Genomic DNA, 15,697 nt, shown 5'->3' with positions numbered 1-15,697 from the left:
GTTTTCTTAGCAGAGATACTACATTGCTTTGCCATTCCATTCTACAGATAAGGCAAGGTTTTTTTTTTTTACAAATAAGGCAAACAGGGTTAAGTGAGTTCTTGAGGATTACACAGCTAATAAGTATCTGAAATCAGATTTTAATTCAGATCATGTTTAATGTCACATGAATAGGCAGTAGAAAAATGAAGTTTTGGCCTCAGGAAGGCACACTCACTCATCTAACTTTTTCCCTTGAAACCTGCTATTCACTAACTCAGGAACCAATCCATTCCAGTAAAGGGCAACTTTTAAGTGACAGGAAATTCAATTTTCATTTTTCCCAATCTACCTCTCTGAAAATTGCCTTTGCTGTTCTTTGTTCTGTCCTTCTCAAAGAGGAAGGAAACCATTTCACTATGATTAGAATTCTTCAAACAAATCAGGTATAATCATCTTTTTTTTTTTTTCCTGGAAAACCTTTCTAGTATGCAAAATGAATTCAAATGTCCACTCAAGTCTTCTCTTCTCTGGACCAAATATCCTCAGTGTGAATAGTTTAATTCATTCCTTGGGGAAGCAGATAAGAAGAGCCTCTTATAAAATAAATTTATGAATCAATTAATATTTATTAAGTATATAGAATTTTTGTGAAAAATGATAGATGAATTGGATATCTTGAGATAAAATAACAAATATAGAAGTAGACAGGCCTGTCCTGCCTATGTCAATATTTGGCTCCTGGTTGTTCTTAACAAAATTCTTCTGCAATGTAATTTCGAAATCTACAGTTTAAACCATGACATGACTTTAAAGCAAGAAAAAATATGAGATGATTGTGTAAGAACAAAGTTTTTAAACCAAGCCTCTTTGTCAAGTCTGCTTGTAATGCCAGCAATTCCCAAATCACAGATAATTTAGGGAAAATACACAAGTAGCTGATTCCTGATACTGCCATATCTCCAGAGATTATGCAGCATGCAATAAATTCATGAGATTTCTTGGTACTTTTGAGATATATATTCTTTAGGGAGCAAATCCAATTTCTCAGATGCAGATATAAATGCTTCTATATTTTACAGGCTGGAAAGATTAGACTCAGTTTTCTTCTTTTTTTCAGGAAGGTGTGGACATTCATTGCTTCAAGAAATACATGGGCCTTCATTTCTTGATGAGAAGAATATTATGTGACTGATAAAGGATTAAGTGTGCTTTGGGAAAAAAGGTATCATTAATAGAGTAGTAGCTGCTTTTATCTATATACTATGAAATACTCTGTATACAATTTTGAAAAGTTATAACATCCTTGGAAAACTTATTTCTAAAAACTTCAAATGAAAATTAAACTTAAAAAATTGAAAAAAAATCCTTAAATATGACTTCAGGGTCATATTTAGAGTAGGATAACTGTCTGGAATGTTTAGAAAAAGGAAAAAAAAAGAGAGAAAAAATCAAGTGTTAACTCCTAACAAAGGAGATGATAGGATTTGATGACAAAACAGAGATTGCTACAATATGTGTTACTACATTTAGAGAGAGCAATGCAGTGTATTTACAATTAATTAATTAATTAATTGTGTGACTTGAGGAATCCCTTCTTTCTGGAACTAATTCTGTGTTATTATATAAGTTTCAAGGCTCATTCCAATTAGGTACTTATTTGATTCTATGAAGGAACTTTAAATACTTTTAGTGTATGTATGTGTGTGTGTGTGTGTGTGTGTGTGTGTGTGTGTGTTATATCTGTGTGTATGTATGTGTGAGAGAGACACGCAGAGACAGAGAGTGACAAAGGGACACAGAAAGACAGAAAGAAAGAGAGACAGAGAGCTACTTCATAATAAATTCTTGCTGAGTGATCATCTAATAATGTTAGAAAAGCAAGAATGGGTGACTAGAGCTGATTACTAATATTTTGTTTTGAATTTTTATAGAACTGAGGAAGGACTAACCAAGGTAACCACTGGTTTGGTAAACACAGGACTATTTGAGAATATTCCATGAAAGAAAAAGAAACTGCTTTTGTTGAGAGATAAGGCTGGAATTAATCTCATGAAATATTATACATCCAGATAAATCCATCTAGTACAGAGAACACAGAATTTGGGGTCAGTGAATCTGGGTTTGAATCCTGGTTCTGTTATAACTTGTTAAAATCTGTTTAATCTCAGGGAAATAAACTCCCTGGGATTCACTTTTTACATCTATAAAATGAGAGGCTTGGATCGTTTATGGTATATCTGCAATATAATTAGAATGAAATCTATGGAATCATCCATTAATACTTAAGATCTCTAGGGTTGATAATCAGGGGTATTATAGAGAAAATTCTTTAAAATTATTGTGTATATATATATCCATCCAGGATTCCATTTCATCACAGGATCATAGGAGTTAGACTTCAGAAATCACTCTAATCTACTTTCCTTTATTTTAAAGATGAGGAAAGAGGCTCAGAAAAGATAACTAATTTGCCTATAAATGTATAACTAACTAATAAAATTTAAATAAGGTGTCATTGTACATCTGAAGCTTTTAAAATTGTTCTAGGCTGCCTTTATAGATAGAGTGGGATGTAGATAAAAGAAAAAGGCAGGAATCTAAAAATCCTTTTTATAGAGAGAAGGATAAAGGCTCACAGAGGTACAGAATTATACTGAATGTCAATGATTGACTTGGGATTTTAATCCAGACAATTTGATTCCAAATCCCAAGATCATTTCTCTGCATTACACAGAGAAAATCTGGTAGTATGAATACTGATGAAAATATATCTTTTACTGAAAATGTAAGAAGTTATATAATGTCATAGACACTGAAATATAATTAACTGGAGTCTTGGCCTAAATTGAGTTTGTTATGGGGACACTTTTCTGGTTAAAAGGGTAGGTATTAGAGGAATATGTTCCTTCACGAAATTCCCTCAATTGTGACTTTCTGAGGATGGTGGAATAACTTAGGAGAAGAAAACTAGTTTAAATAACTTACCATCTGTAAAGATTTGATGAAGTGCTCTCATTTGCAGAGTCAAATATCTACTCTACCCTTCTAAAGCATTTCATATTCCTTTAGGCAATTTTATCCTGCTCCCATTTCTATGATACTAAAAGTATCTTCCTCCCCTGTACTACCAACCTCATCAGAAAAGCATTCAAATAATGGTACACAACATTCTCATTGCTGTTGTTTATTGTTGTGATAACATATTAGCATGCTTTAGCACAGTCCTACATTAGCCCAGTTGAAGTTTGAGGGCTAGTATCAGTTGTGTCCAAAGGACCACTGCACCCCTCCCCTTAAATATTCTAAAAGTTTGTGAATTTTAAAAATCATTTCACTAGTATAGAAGGAATTAAATAGAAACGATATTAGAAAATTATGGTTAGTAAAAAGTCACTCTTCCATATAGCAGTTTTTAAAGTAATTAAATATAATCCAGTCCTCCCAATATATTATCCCTTCAATTTTTCTTTTCCTCAGTTAAAAAATATTCTTTGCACTGAGCTTCATATGATGAGGTAAATTTAGAATTCAGACTTCCATCCCCTTCCTCAATATTGCTCATATAAATGAACAAAACATAGATGTGTCATGACCAGGTACAATTTCCTTCTCCGTCTTGGACACTATGGGTATATTTGTATAGAAAATTATTTACTTTTGATATTTTAACTGCGAAACAATGTTATTGATTAATAATAGAGTTTGTAGTCCCTTCTAACTTTCAAATTACAACTATCAAAACAATTCATGCTTAAGGTTGAAATAATAGTATTCATTTTGTGATATATTTTTGTGTGTTTATGTATAGATGTGTGTGTATGTTTATAAAACTATAACTTTATAAATAGAAAGTGACAATTTAAAACACAAGAGAATTTTGAAAATTTCTTCTCAAAGAAATGCAGTGTGTTTTAATGGTTCAACACTATTCTAGGGACAAAACAAACAAACAAACAAACAAAAACAAACCAAAAAAAAAAAAAAAAAACAAACAAACTACAAGACAAGCAATTCCATTTGCTATTATGTTGTAATATGGGGCAGACCTTATTTTCCACATAAGTCAGTGTATTTATTCCTTAGTAAAATCATCATTGTAACACTCATTCTCTGTCTTGCTCAGTAATGTTGTGAAGAATGTGTTCTGTAAAATATAAAAGCTATATTTCATGATCTTTGATTTATTTCTTCTTTGTTTCCATTTATCTCAGAAGACTACAGAGATCCAAGGAAATGTCAAGTCAAAATGGCAGCACTAGATTCACTGAATTTATTCTCCTTGGACTCACAAATCGTCCTGAACTACAACATATACTATTTGTGGGTTTTCTTGGAATCTACATTCTTACTCTTTTAGGAAACCTTGGAATGATCGTCTTGATCAAACTTGAGCCTCGCCTTCACACTCCCATGTATTTTTTCCTTACTAATTTGGCTTTTGTAGACCTATGTTATTCCTGTAATGCAACCCCCAAGATGTTGGCAAATTTCTTATCTGAAAGGAAGAGCATTTCCTTTGTTGGTTGCTTTGTGCAGTGTTACATTTTCATTGCTTTGCTGCTCACAGAGTTTTACATGTTGGCTGCCATGGCTTATGATCGCTATGTAGCTATCTGCAGCCCACTACATTACAGTGTGAAGATGTCCAGGAAAGTCTGCATCTGCCTGGTCACCTTCCCCTATATCTATGGTTTCTCTGATGGTCTTTTCCAATCCATCCTGACATTTCGCTTGTCCTTCTGTAGATCCAATGTCATCAATCACTTCTACTGTGCTGATCCTCCTCTCATCAAGTTGTCTTGTTCTGACACCTATGTCAAAGAACATGCCATGTTCATCTCAGCTGGGTTCAATCTTTCCAGTTCTCTTGCCATCATTCTTATCTCCTATGCCTTCATTCTGGCAGCCATCCTCCGCATTCGCTCTGCTGAGGGAAGGAAGAAGGCATTCTCTACCTGTGGCTCTCACATGATGGCTGTTACTTTGTTTTATGGGACTCTTTTCTGCATGTATGTAAGGCCTCCCACTGATAAAAATGTTGAAGAATCCAAAATTATAGCTGTGTTCTACACTTTTGTGAGTCCTGTGCTGAATCCTCTTATCTATAGTCTGAGAAACAGAGATGTGAAAGTAGCTTTGAGGAATGTACTCAGGAAAAATCGGCTGAAAAAGATGGTTTCAGGAATGTCATAGACAACTTTTTGGAGTCAATGGTTCTGTACTTGGAGACATTGAGTGATTAATGTGTTTAGTGTGCCAAAGTTTGAGTTTCTACATGATGGACAAGAATGGAAGAAGAATTAAAATTATGCCCAGATTCCAGATTTATTGTATAATAAGCTCTTTTTATATAAGATTTTCCAAGTAGTAAGTGAGTAGTAAGGAAGTTGTTTTAAAACTAATCATCTCTGGTGGAGATCCTTCTTTTATTCAAATAGAGTCTTCTAGTATTTCATACTAAATTTTGAATATTCTCCCACAATGGGTCTCCTCTATGAAATCCCAAGTCACTTCATTCATTCAAGAATAAAATATTTGGCAGCGAGGTGGTGTAGTGGATAGAGCACCAGCCCTGAAGTCAGGAGAACCTGAGTTCAAATTTGGGCTCAGACACCTAACATTTCCTAGCTGTCTGACCCTAGACAAGTCATTTGACCTCAATTGCCTCAGCAAAAAATTTAAAAAATAATGAAATGCAACTTTTTTAGTTTTAAAATTAAAGACTTTAACTACTTGTCTCCCAATTTATTTTTTATCATATAACATTACATTATATTTCCTCTATAGCTTCACCTCTGCATACAAAATGATCCAATCAAATTAGTTTTCTAGCTTTTCTTCCCATGCTCTATTCTATTTCTTCTCTCCTTTCTTCACCTTCATGCCTGGGATATAATATCTATTTACCTCTATCTTCTATAATACTTTAATTTTCTTCAGAACTTCTCTAGAAAATCTTTCTGATCTTTTAAAATGTAATCGTCCTTTCTTTCAAAGTTATTTAATATATATCATCTAACTTTTGTGTAGCTAGCTAATAAACTAGGATTTACTAAGCATTATAAGAAAATACAAGTAAAAAGAAGTCAAGTCCCTGACCTCAAGGAACTTACATTTTAATGCAGAAAGACAGAAATTAAAAGGAAGTTGAAAAGATAAGTGAGACATGATTGGCTTGGTTAGTCATGAAATCACAAGGAGTGTCCACAGTGGTGGTTATTTCAACATGTATATTTTAGAACAAGGCTGGGGCTTCAGATTGAAGAAAAGAGGCATGATGGAAGTATGGGTTTTGCAATGCAGGATAGAGAAGAAACACAGATGAATACATGTGCACACACATGCATATATATGTACATATATTTGTTATATATGGATATAGACATTCATTTGTATATGCATAAACCTATTTATATGTATATATATATGTATTTATATATATATATGTGTGATACATATCCATTGATATATCCACATGCAAACTGATTTATAAATATAAACTATAAAGCCATATATAGAAACTATAAAACAATCATATATGTGTATATACAAATTCACTCATATATAAACATATATATACATACAGACTTATATGTACATATTCATGTTTTCTTGTTTGTTTTTCCCTCATAGTTGAATATGAGCATCTTTATGGGAGGGATTGTCTTACTATATCTCAGTACAGGATATAATAAATGTCAATTTTAATTGAACTGAATAGAAGCTTGAAAGTCCTTTCTATATTTCATCATTCTGTATATCTGAAGACTGTTATATGGTAATGATCTTTTTAGTTTAAAGAATAATCCATAATGCAAATTGAAAAAAAAATAGAATATGATATATTAACTGAAGCACTAACAAAATGTTGGACACACTTGAAATTAAGTAAAATAAATACATAAAATTCATAATATCCCAAATCTAATCTAATATTTTAATAAAGATGATTCCATAAATTATCATTTCTTTTGAGAGAAATTTGCCCAAGTAATTCTTGATTCTTTGGAGGGAATTGGAAAATATTTCAAAGAAATCCTCAAATTGCCATGAATGAATAAGGTCAAACAATGAGACTAATTGAGCATTCCCTTGGGGTTTTAAATAAGAGCTTATTCTTGTTCAAATACAGATCTTTTCATTCTGAAAGGCAACCTAATTGAACCATTTAAAATAAGTTTTCTTACTCTGTGCCTGTTCTGTCACTTTTAGGAAACATCTGAATAGAAATTTAAAGGTTGTGCTCAAAAATATCAGAGGGATAGGTAGCATTTTCTGGCAAATATTACAAAAACTAAACAAATGATAGAAATTATGAGCTGGGAGAATTTTGTTCTGGATATTTTTAAGACTTTTGTAATATTCACATAGCTATTTGGCAATTAAGAAGAACATTGGGAAATGTCATGTATGACATAAATGGGAGTTGATTGTTAAAGAGTCCTATAAATAGATATTCCTTCCAGCATTTCACATTGACTTATTTGTAACTTCTTATCCTCTGTAATTCATGTTCTCTAATAAATAAATTAAATTGTATTTAATTGATCAAATATCAATTTAGTTCTAATTTTTGTGAGTCATTGTTAGGCAATAGGGATAGAAAAGAAGAAACTGCATAATCCATGAACTTAAGGGTTTTTTATTCCAGGAATCACATAATGAGTGTGATATCTTCTCCTGGCTTTTTGCCACCTCACAAGTACAACTGGACCACTTAGTTCTTACCTCTGTGACCTCAATGTTTTCTCTATATGACTGATTCATTCCCCTTTCTAGTTACACATTTCTTGAATCATAGTCATTTGTTGCCCATAAGCCATCTTCTATAACATTCTATAGTCTATTTACAACAATCTTGCAATGTCCTTGTGATCTGTCATGTCATTCACAATATTTTCTCATCAGAGAGTTTATTATTCAATTCATCATAAAATATTTATTAACTACCATGTAAGGTAGAAACCATGCTTGACTAGGTATACAAAAACAAAAATAAAATTGTCCCTGTCCTCAAATATCTATCCCTCAAATATTTATTTTACTGGGATATGGATGAAAGATGGAGAGAGATATGAGCTGGTCCCTATTTCTTGGAAATAGCCTTGGCCATCTTGGAAAATTTCAAAAAGGATTTTTAAAAGAGAGTTAGAAGAAAAATAGGGAAAGGAAAGACAATTTTTGCACAAGAGGATGGAAAAGGAAAAACAAATTATCTGAAGAAAACTCCTTAACAAAAAAAAAAAAAAAAGATTTGATGAAATGGGAAAAGCATATAACTCCATATAATATAGAACAGGAAAAAGATACCAATTCTTTGAAAAACAGAATTTGTGAAATGGAAAAAAAAGTACAATAACAAAACAATTCAATTGACCAAATGTAAAAGGAAATAAAAAAGGTAACTTAAGAAAATAATATATTGAAAATTAGAATTGAACAAATGGAAGTAAATGACTCAGTAAGACTTCAAGAATCAGTCAAACAGAATCAAAAAAAAATTAAAATGAAGAAAATATGAAAAACCTCTCAGGGAAAACAACTAACCTAAAAAATAGATCTAGGAAAGACAATCTAAGAATTATTGGACTTCCTGAAATCCATGATGAAAAAAAAAGGCTAGACATTATCCAGGAAATCATAAAAGGAAACTGCCCTGATGTCCTAGAATCTGAAGGCAAAATAGCCATTAAAAGAATCCACCAATCACCTCCTGAAAGAGACCTCAATTTAAAAACCCCAAGAAATATTGTAGCTAAATTTCAGAACTAATAAACCAAGGGAAAATATATTACACGTATCCAGAAAAAAAAATTCAAATATTGAGGGGCCACAACTGGGATTACCCAGGAACTATCAGTTTCCATTTTAAAAAAATTGAAAGGTCTGGAATCTGATTTACCAAAAGGCAAAGAAACTTGGATTACAGACAATAATAAGCTATCTTGCTAAAATGAGCATTATCTTTCAGGGAAGAAAATGGACACTCAATGATACAGATGAATTTCATATATTTCTAATGAAAAGATATGAACTGAACAAAAAAAAATATCTCCAAATACAGAACTCAACAGAAGCATAAAAAGGTAAAAAGGAAAGAACTCTTGAGAATTCTATTTCTGTTATGGGTATACTTGGAGAGTGTGGATATAATTTGATTTTATTCTGATGATATGAAAAAGGAACTAGAGAAAAAAGATAACTGTACTGGGAAAAGAGGAAAATGGAGGTAAAATTAGGGAACTTACATCTCCTGGAGGGCAAAGAAGATCTGATATAAATGAGGGAAAGAAGGGAGGGGATGAACATTGGATGAATTTTATTCTCATCAGTTTTGGCTCAAAGAGAGAATATCAGACATATTTCATTTCACAGAGAAACTTGTCTTACTTTATAAGGAAGTGGGAAGGGAAAGGGGAAAAGAAAGGAAAAGGCTAATAAAAGTAAAAATAGAAAGGGGAAAGTCATAAGAAAGGGGAGGAGATTTAAAAGGGGAGGGCTGTGTGAGAGAGGTGGTGGTCAGAAGCAAACTACTGGGGAGGAGGGAAAGGAAAAAAGAAAAGAGAAAAGCATAACCTGGTATAAATAAGATGGCAGAAAATACAGAATTAGGCATTTAAACTGTAAATGTGAATGGAATGAACTCTCCCATAAAAGGGAGGCAGATAGCAGAATGGATTAAAAGCCAGAGTTCCACAATATGTTGTTTACAAGAAATACATTTAAAGCAGATTGATAGCTATAGTGTAAAGGTAAGAGCCTGGATCAGTATCTATTATGCTTCAGCTGAAGGTCAAAAAGCAGGGGTAGCGAAACCAATCTCAGATCAAACAAAAAACAAAAATAGATCTAATTAAAAGAGATAAGGAAGAAAACTTATCTTACTAAAGGGTACCATAGATAATAAAGCAACATCAGTACTAAACATACATGCACCAAGTGCTATAGTATCCAAATTCCTAAAGGAGAAGTTAAGAGCTTCAAGAAGAAACAGATAGCAATACTATACTAGTGGGAGATCTCAACCTTGCCCTCTCAGAACTAGATAAATCAAACCACAAAATAAGTAAGAAAGAAGGAGGTAAACAGAATTTTAGAAAGTTAGGTATGATAGCTCTCTGAAGAAATTGAATGGAAACAGAAAGGTATATACTTTTTTTTCTCAGCAATTCATGGAACCTCTACAAAAATTGACCATTATTTAGGAAATAAAAACCTCAAAATCAAATGCAGAAAAGAAGAAATAGTATCTTGCATCCATCTGGAGTCTATATTTTAACATTTTACAATTGAGTAAACTGTCTTGCCCCACATTGTTGGAAACTAACTTACTTTTGATTCAAAACTAATGTCCATGATCCCCATATTCCTGTAGAGTACAGAATAATATGGCATTTATAAGGAAGACATGGAATTCAATATTTGCAATGCTAAAAAAAAAATTGAAGATGTTTTACCTGGAGAAGAAAAGATTTAGAGTTGGCATGCTTATTATATTTATGTATGTGAAGGTTTTTCTATAAAAGATATCTTGGATTTATTCCGGTTTATCCTTCAGAATAGAACTAGGAGAAAATTGTAGCAGATCCCAAAAGGCAGATTTGGACTCAACAAAAAGACTATGTTGCCTCAAAGATTATTTTTTCACTTAGCCCTCAATTAGGACATGAGCATGTATCCCCTTGTATTTATACACTTTCAAAAAGCATGTAATTGATTCACATCTCTAATAATGCACAAAAAATATTTTAAGACAAATATTATAGCTGGATAAAGTCTTGTCCCTGCAGAGTTTTGATCTAGAAATTAATAAATAATAGGGGATTGATTATATGCTCTTTTAAAAATTAAATGTGAATTTTTTGTAAACATTTCCATATTCATCATGCTGCACAAGAAATCATATGAAAAGGAAAAATTATTTGCAAAATAATCTATATGTCTTGTTATTAAATAATTAACACCAGTTACTCAGAATCTTTATTTTTATTCAAGGCTCAAATTAGGTAATCCAGGAAGAATTTTGTAATCTCTCTAATTAAATTGTGTTCTACAAATTGTCTTCCAGATAGTAATCTCTGTTTATTTTTCATCTTTACCTCTACAGAATTTAAAGTAGTTTGTGGACTGGGGCAATTTTTTTTGCATCCCTAGCCTTGCATCATATGTAACAGGCAGCTAATAAATATGTATTCCAATGAATAAAGTGAAGTAGAATTGACTAATAAACTGATATTATGATATGTTTGAAGCCATCTTCTTCAGTAGATTTCTCCTGAGCACATTCCTCAAAGCTACTTTCACATCTCTGTTTCTCAGACTATAGATGAGTGGGTCAGCACAGGACTCACAAAAGTGTAGAACACAGCTATGATTTTGGATTCCTCAACACTTTTGTCAGTGGGAGGTCTCACATACATACAGAAGAGAGTCCCATAAAATAAAGTAACAGCCATCATGTGAGAGCCACAGGTAGAGAATGCCTTCCTCCTTCCCTCAGCAGAACGAATGCGGAGGATGGCTACTAGAATGAAGGCATAAGAGATGAGAATGATGGCAAAAGAATTGGAAAGATTGAACCCAGCTGAGATGAACATGGCATGTTCTTTGACATAAGTGTCAGAACAAGACAATTTAATGAGAGGGGGATCAGCACAGTAGAAGTGATTGATAACAGAAGGACAAGCGAAATGTCAGGATGGATTGGAGAAGACCATCAGAGAAACCATAGATATAAGGGAAGGTGGCCAAGCAGATGCAGACTCTTCTGGACATTTTCACAGTGTAGTGTAGGGGGCTGCAGATGGCAACATAGCGGTCATAGGCCATGGCAGCCAACATATAATACTCAGTGAGCAGCAAAGCAATGAAAATGTAACACTGCACAAAGCAACCAGCAAAGGAAATGCTCTTCCTTTCAGATAAGAAATTTGCCAACATCTTGGGAGTTGCATTGGAGGAATAGCATAGATCTACAAAAGCCAAATTAGTAAGAAAAAAGTACATGGGAGTGTGAAGACGGGGCTCAAGTTTGATCAAGACGATCATGCCAAGGTTTCCTAACAGGGTAAGAATGTAGATTCCAAGGAAAACCACAAATAGGATATACTGTATATTGTTCAGGACAATATGTAAGTCCAAGGAGAATAAATTTGGTAATTGTCTTGCTGCCATTATGGTTTTGCATGTCCGTTGGCCTTTGTGGTCTTCTGACATTGAGGGAAACAAAAGGGAAATAAATTAAAGATAACATTATATAGCTCTTTGCATTTCACAAACGATTTCCTTCTCCCTTAAGCAACAGAGAGAACTATTGAGATTACTTTATGGAAAAAGAAACTAAAACTCTTGAGATATGAAAGACCTGATCAGTAGAACAGATTAAAAGTATCTGGAATTGTGTGTAGAACTTTTGCTTTCAAATATCATATTAATCTATTAAAGCAAAAGGGCTTTCTTATTGAAGAAATTTGGAAAATCATTTTGTGTTTCAGATTGTCATTCTCTAATCCAACAGCTTTTTTTCACCTAAACACAGAAATATGTAAAAAATGCCTAAAAATGGATAACTTCTTGGAAACATCTTCTTCAATTCTATAGGAGATTGAAAATAAAATATTAATAATAAATTCCATTCTTTTTGCAACACAGATAGATGATCAGTCAGATAATCAAAAATATATTATGTTTCTATGAGGTGAATTAACATACAAACACCCACATACAAATACAGAACCAGTAGCATTTAAAGTTAATTCATAAAATCACAGAATTATAGAACTAGAAGGTGTCTTGCAGCTCTTCTAATGGAACAGAATTGAGTTTTGGGGAGAAGTGACTCCTCAAAATTCATGCAACTAGCTAATTAATTTTTAATTAATCAATTAGCCAATAAATAATAAAAGGAGGCTTGACATAATACAGAATGCTTTCCACACTTAAGACATATTTTCATTTAAAGAGAGGATGATAAGAGTAGAAAGACCATTGGATTTAAAGTCATGGCAGCCACTCATAAGTCGCATTGTTCTCATTGACACTGTTTCTAAAGTGGAATTAATGAATGTCAATTTACTCTTTAGATAATATTATTTTCACCATTTTCTATCTTTCTGTCTCTTCATCTCCCTTTCTTCACCAGCTCTCTCTTACTTTGTTTCTTTTATATAGATAGGTTGCATGAATATTTGTAAATATTATAAAAAATTGTAATTGTTTCATTTGTATATCAGTCCATCAACTCCTTTTTCAGAATTAAAGACATGATTTTCTTTTTTTTTTTCCTTTTCTATCCTTTATACATTGTCCAATCATTCTATATAGTTATTTTAATGATGGCTTTGAAACCATGTTTAATTTTTTTCAATATTTGTTTGTTTTAATTTTAAATATTTATAAATAGGTACTTTACTAATTATACTTCATTCCCAGGTGAACCTTTTCCTTCGCCAATCACACAATGTCCTTCTCATCAATATAAGTCTAGTAGTGAAGGAGAAAGGTCTTCTTCCTGTCGACAGTGAATGTCCACAGCTCCTTACAAAGAAACAGAAAATTCTGTCTGAACGTGCCTAGTAGAGCATTTTTACTTGTATTTGAGATAGTTGGAGTTTTCCACTGGTATATTTGTGATGTTAGGGTAAAGTGATGATTCATATAGCTTACTATGGATATTATGGGAAATAAATTAGAAGATAAGAACAAGAACCTGGGGGCAGCTAGGTGGTGCAGTTGATAGAGCACCAGCCCTGAAGTCAGGAGGACCCGAGTTTAAATCTGATCTCAGACACCTAACACTTCCTAGCTGTGTGACCCTGGGCAAGTCACTTAACCCCAATTGCCTCAGCAAACAAACAAACAAACAAGAACCCCACAGGATACATAGGCAAGGATAAGTTAGAATCTGTATTATTCTAGGAAAAATAATATTAATAAGGTTAAAAAAATAGTTATTTGTTTTTCATTTAAGTGGATAAACCAAAAGATCAGTCATTTGTTCAATGTACATTTAGAAGATGGTATCTAGTAAAGATCCCCAGTGAAATAACTTTGTCTTGGGCATTAAAAAAAAATTACTTGGATAAATGCAGTCATAATATTCTTATACAATTTTCAGACACTAGATGTCAAGGATACCTAAACTATTGCATTATAAAGTGAGAAGTCCAAAAAAATACTAGACTATTTATTTGAATGGAATAAGATTAAGTTTATAAGGAATAAATATAAAATCCTGCATTTTTGGCTAAACAACAAAACCCACAAAAATCCAAATTTCATAAAAATATATGTAATAACTACAAATGTAAAAAATCTTGGAAATGGTAGTATGGTATTTAATATTAAAATATGTTTTATAAAAATATGCCAACTTGTGACATAATAGTCAGTAAAATAAGTGAATTGTTATTTTATTATTTTTGTTATGATGTACAATATATCAGAAAAGGAAGGAAGAGTGCTTCTGTAATTTTCCAAGCTTTAAAAAAATTAAAAGAGACTTTTTGTTGTTTGCTTGTACTTAGTTTTCTTTCTCATTTGTTTCCTTTTTTATCTTATTTTTCTTGTGCAGCAAGATAACTGTATAAATAAGTATACATATATTGGATTTAATATGAAATTTCAACATGTCTAACATGTATTAGATTACTGGCCATCTAGGAGAGGGTTTGGGGGATAAGGGTGCAATTTAGAACACAAAGTTTTGCAAAGGTCAATGTTGAAAAATTTATCTAGGAATAAGTTTTCAAAATAAAAATCTTCAATTAAAAAAAAAAAGAAAATTAAAAGAGGGTATTCAATGTTGGACACCATTTTTCAAAGTCATTGATTAGTTCAAAGGAGGACAATCAAGAAAGTGTAGAGCCTTAAATTCATGCCATGTTTGGAATGGTCAAAGGAACTTAAAATATTTTTTGTGTAAAGGGAAGATTTCGTTTTTTAAAAATTGAGTGTTCTCTTTCACTATTTGAAGGACTTTCATGTAGACAATAAAGTAGAATGATTTTGATTGGCCACAGAAGACACAACAAGAGGAATCTTATTTAGGTTTGATGTTAAGATATTTGTCTCCTTTAAAGATTAGCGGTATTCAAAAACAAATGAACTGCTTCACTAAGGAAAAGGTTCTACCATTTCTTTCATTATGTCAAATTGAGTACAACAAATAAATTTGTGCTATAATTCAGATATCAGTAGGTTTGCTTAGAGTCAGTTATTTTAAGTTCTAATAGTCCTACTTCCATTAACTTGTGATAAAATTTTGAATCATGACTTGTCAATTCCACATTTTTTTTCTATAGAAAATAAAGGATTTGGTCATTTTTCACAGATAATATTTATTTGAGCTTTAAAATGCGGTAGAATCCTGCTAAAATGTTTTTCATCACTGATTTTACAAGAGAAATCCTGGGAACTAGAGAGAGAGGTGTCATTTTCCTACATCTACCTCTCTATCCTTATTCAGTGCATTTTAAATGGCTGTCTTCAATCCCAAATCTCTACCTGTCATCTTGCCAAATTATCCTTCAAGCTTAAAAAAAAACCATAAAAATAAAAAAATAAATAAAAATAAATAAATAAATAAAAGAAAGCTTTTGCATGAAGCTATTCCTCATCTTCCCTAATCTAAACAAGTTCTCTCTGAGATTTCTCCTTTATGTCTTCTATTTACTGTCATTTATATGCTATCTGATATTAAACTGTGAGTTTCTTG

At 32.3% G+C, this 15,697-nt stretch overlaps 2 protein-coding genes and 1 pseudogene across 2 annotated transcripts in view; 2 read left to right on the top strand and 1 right to left on the bottom strand.

Annotated features, from left to right (window-relative positions):
* Window positions 1-15,697, top strand: part of LOC141545917 (olfactory receptor 5M5-like) — a 92,627-nt gene that overhangs the window by 8,419 nt on the left and 68,511 nt on the right. The window lies entirely within an intron of this gene.
* On the top strand, window positions 4,216-5,175 carry LOC141546576 (olfactory receptor 5M11-like). The gene has a single exon (XM_074274513.1). It carries the CDS (start codon window positions 4,216-4,218, stop codon window positions 5,173-5,175), a length of 960 nt encoding a protein of 319 aa, XP_074130614.1.
* Window positions 11,218-12,169, bottom strand: LOC141546627 (olfactory receptor 5M11-like; annotated as a pseudogene).

This window comes from Sminthopsis crassicaudata, chromosome 6, assembly GCF_048593235.1.
Source record: "Sminthopsis crassicaudata isolate SCR6 chromosome 6, ASM4859323v1, whole genome shotgun sequence".
In the NCBI taxonomy this organism is placed as follows: domain Eukaryota; kingdom Metazoa; phylum Chordata; class Mammalia; order Dasyuromorphia; family Dasyuridae; genus Sminthopsis; species Sminthopsis crassicaudata.
Note: the sequence above shows the minus strand (reverse complement) of the source record. Positions and strands in the feature narration are given on the sequence as shown.

Coding starts and splice junctions, on each gene's coding strand:
- LOC141546576 (XM_074274513.1), top strand. CDS start 4,216: ATGTCAAGTCAAAATGGCAGCACTAGATTCACTGAATTTATTCTCCTT.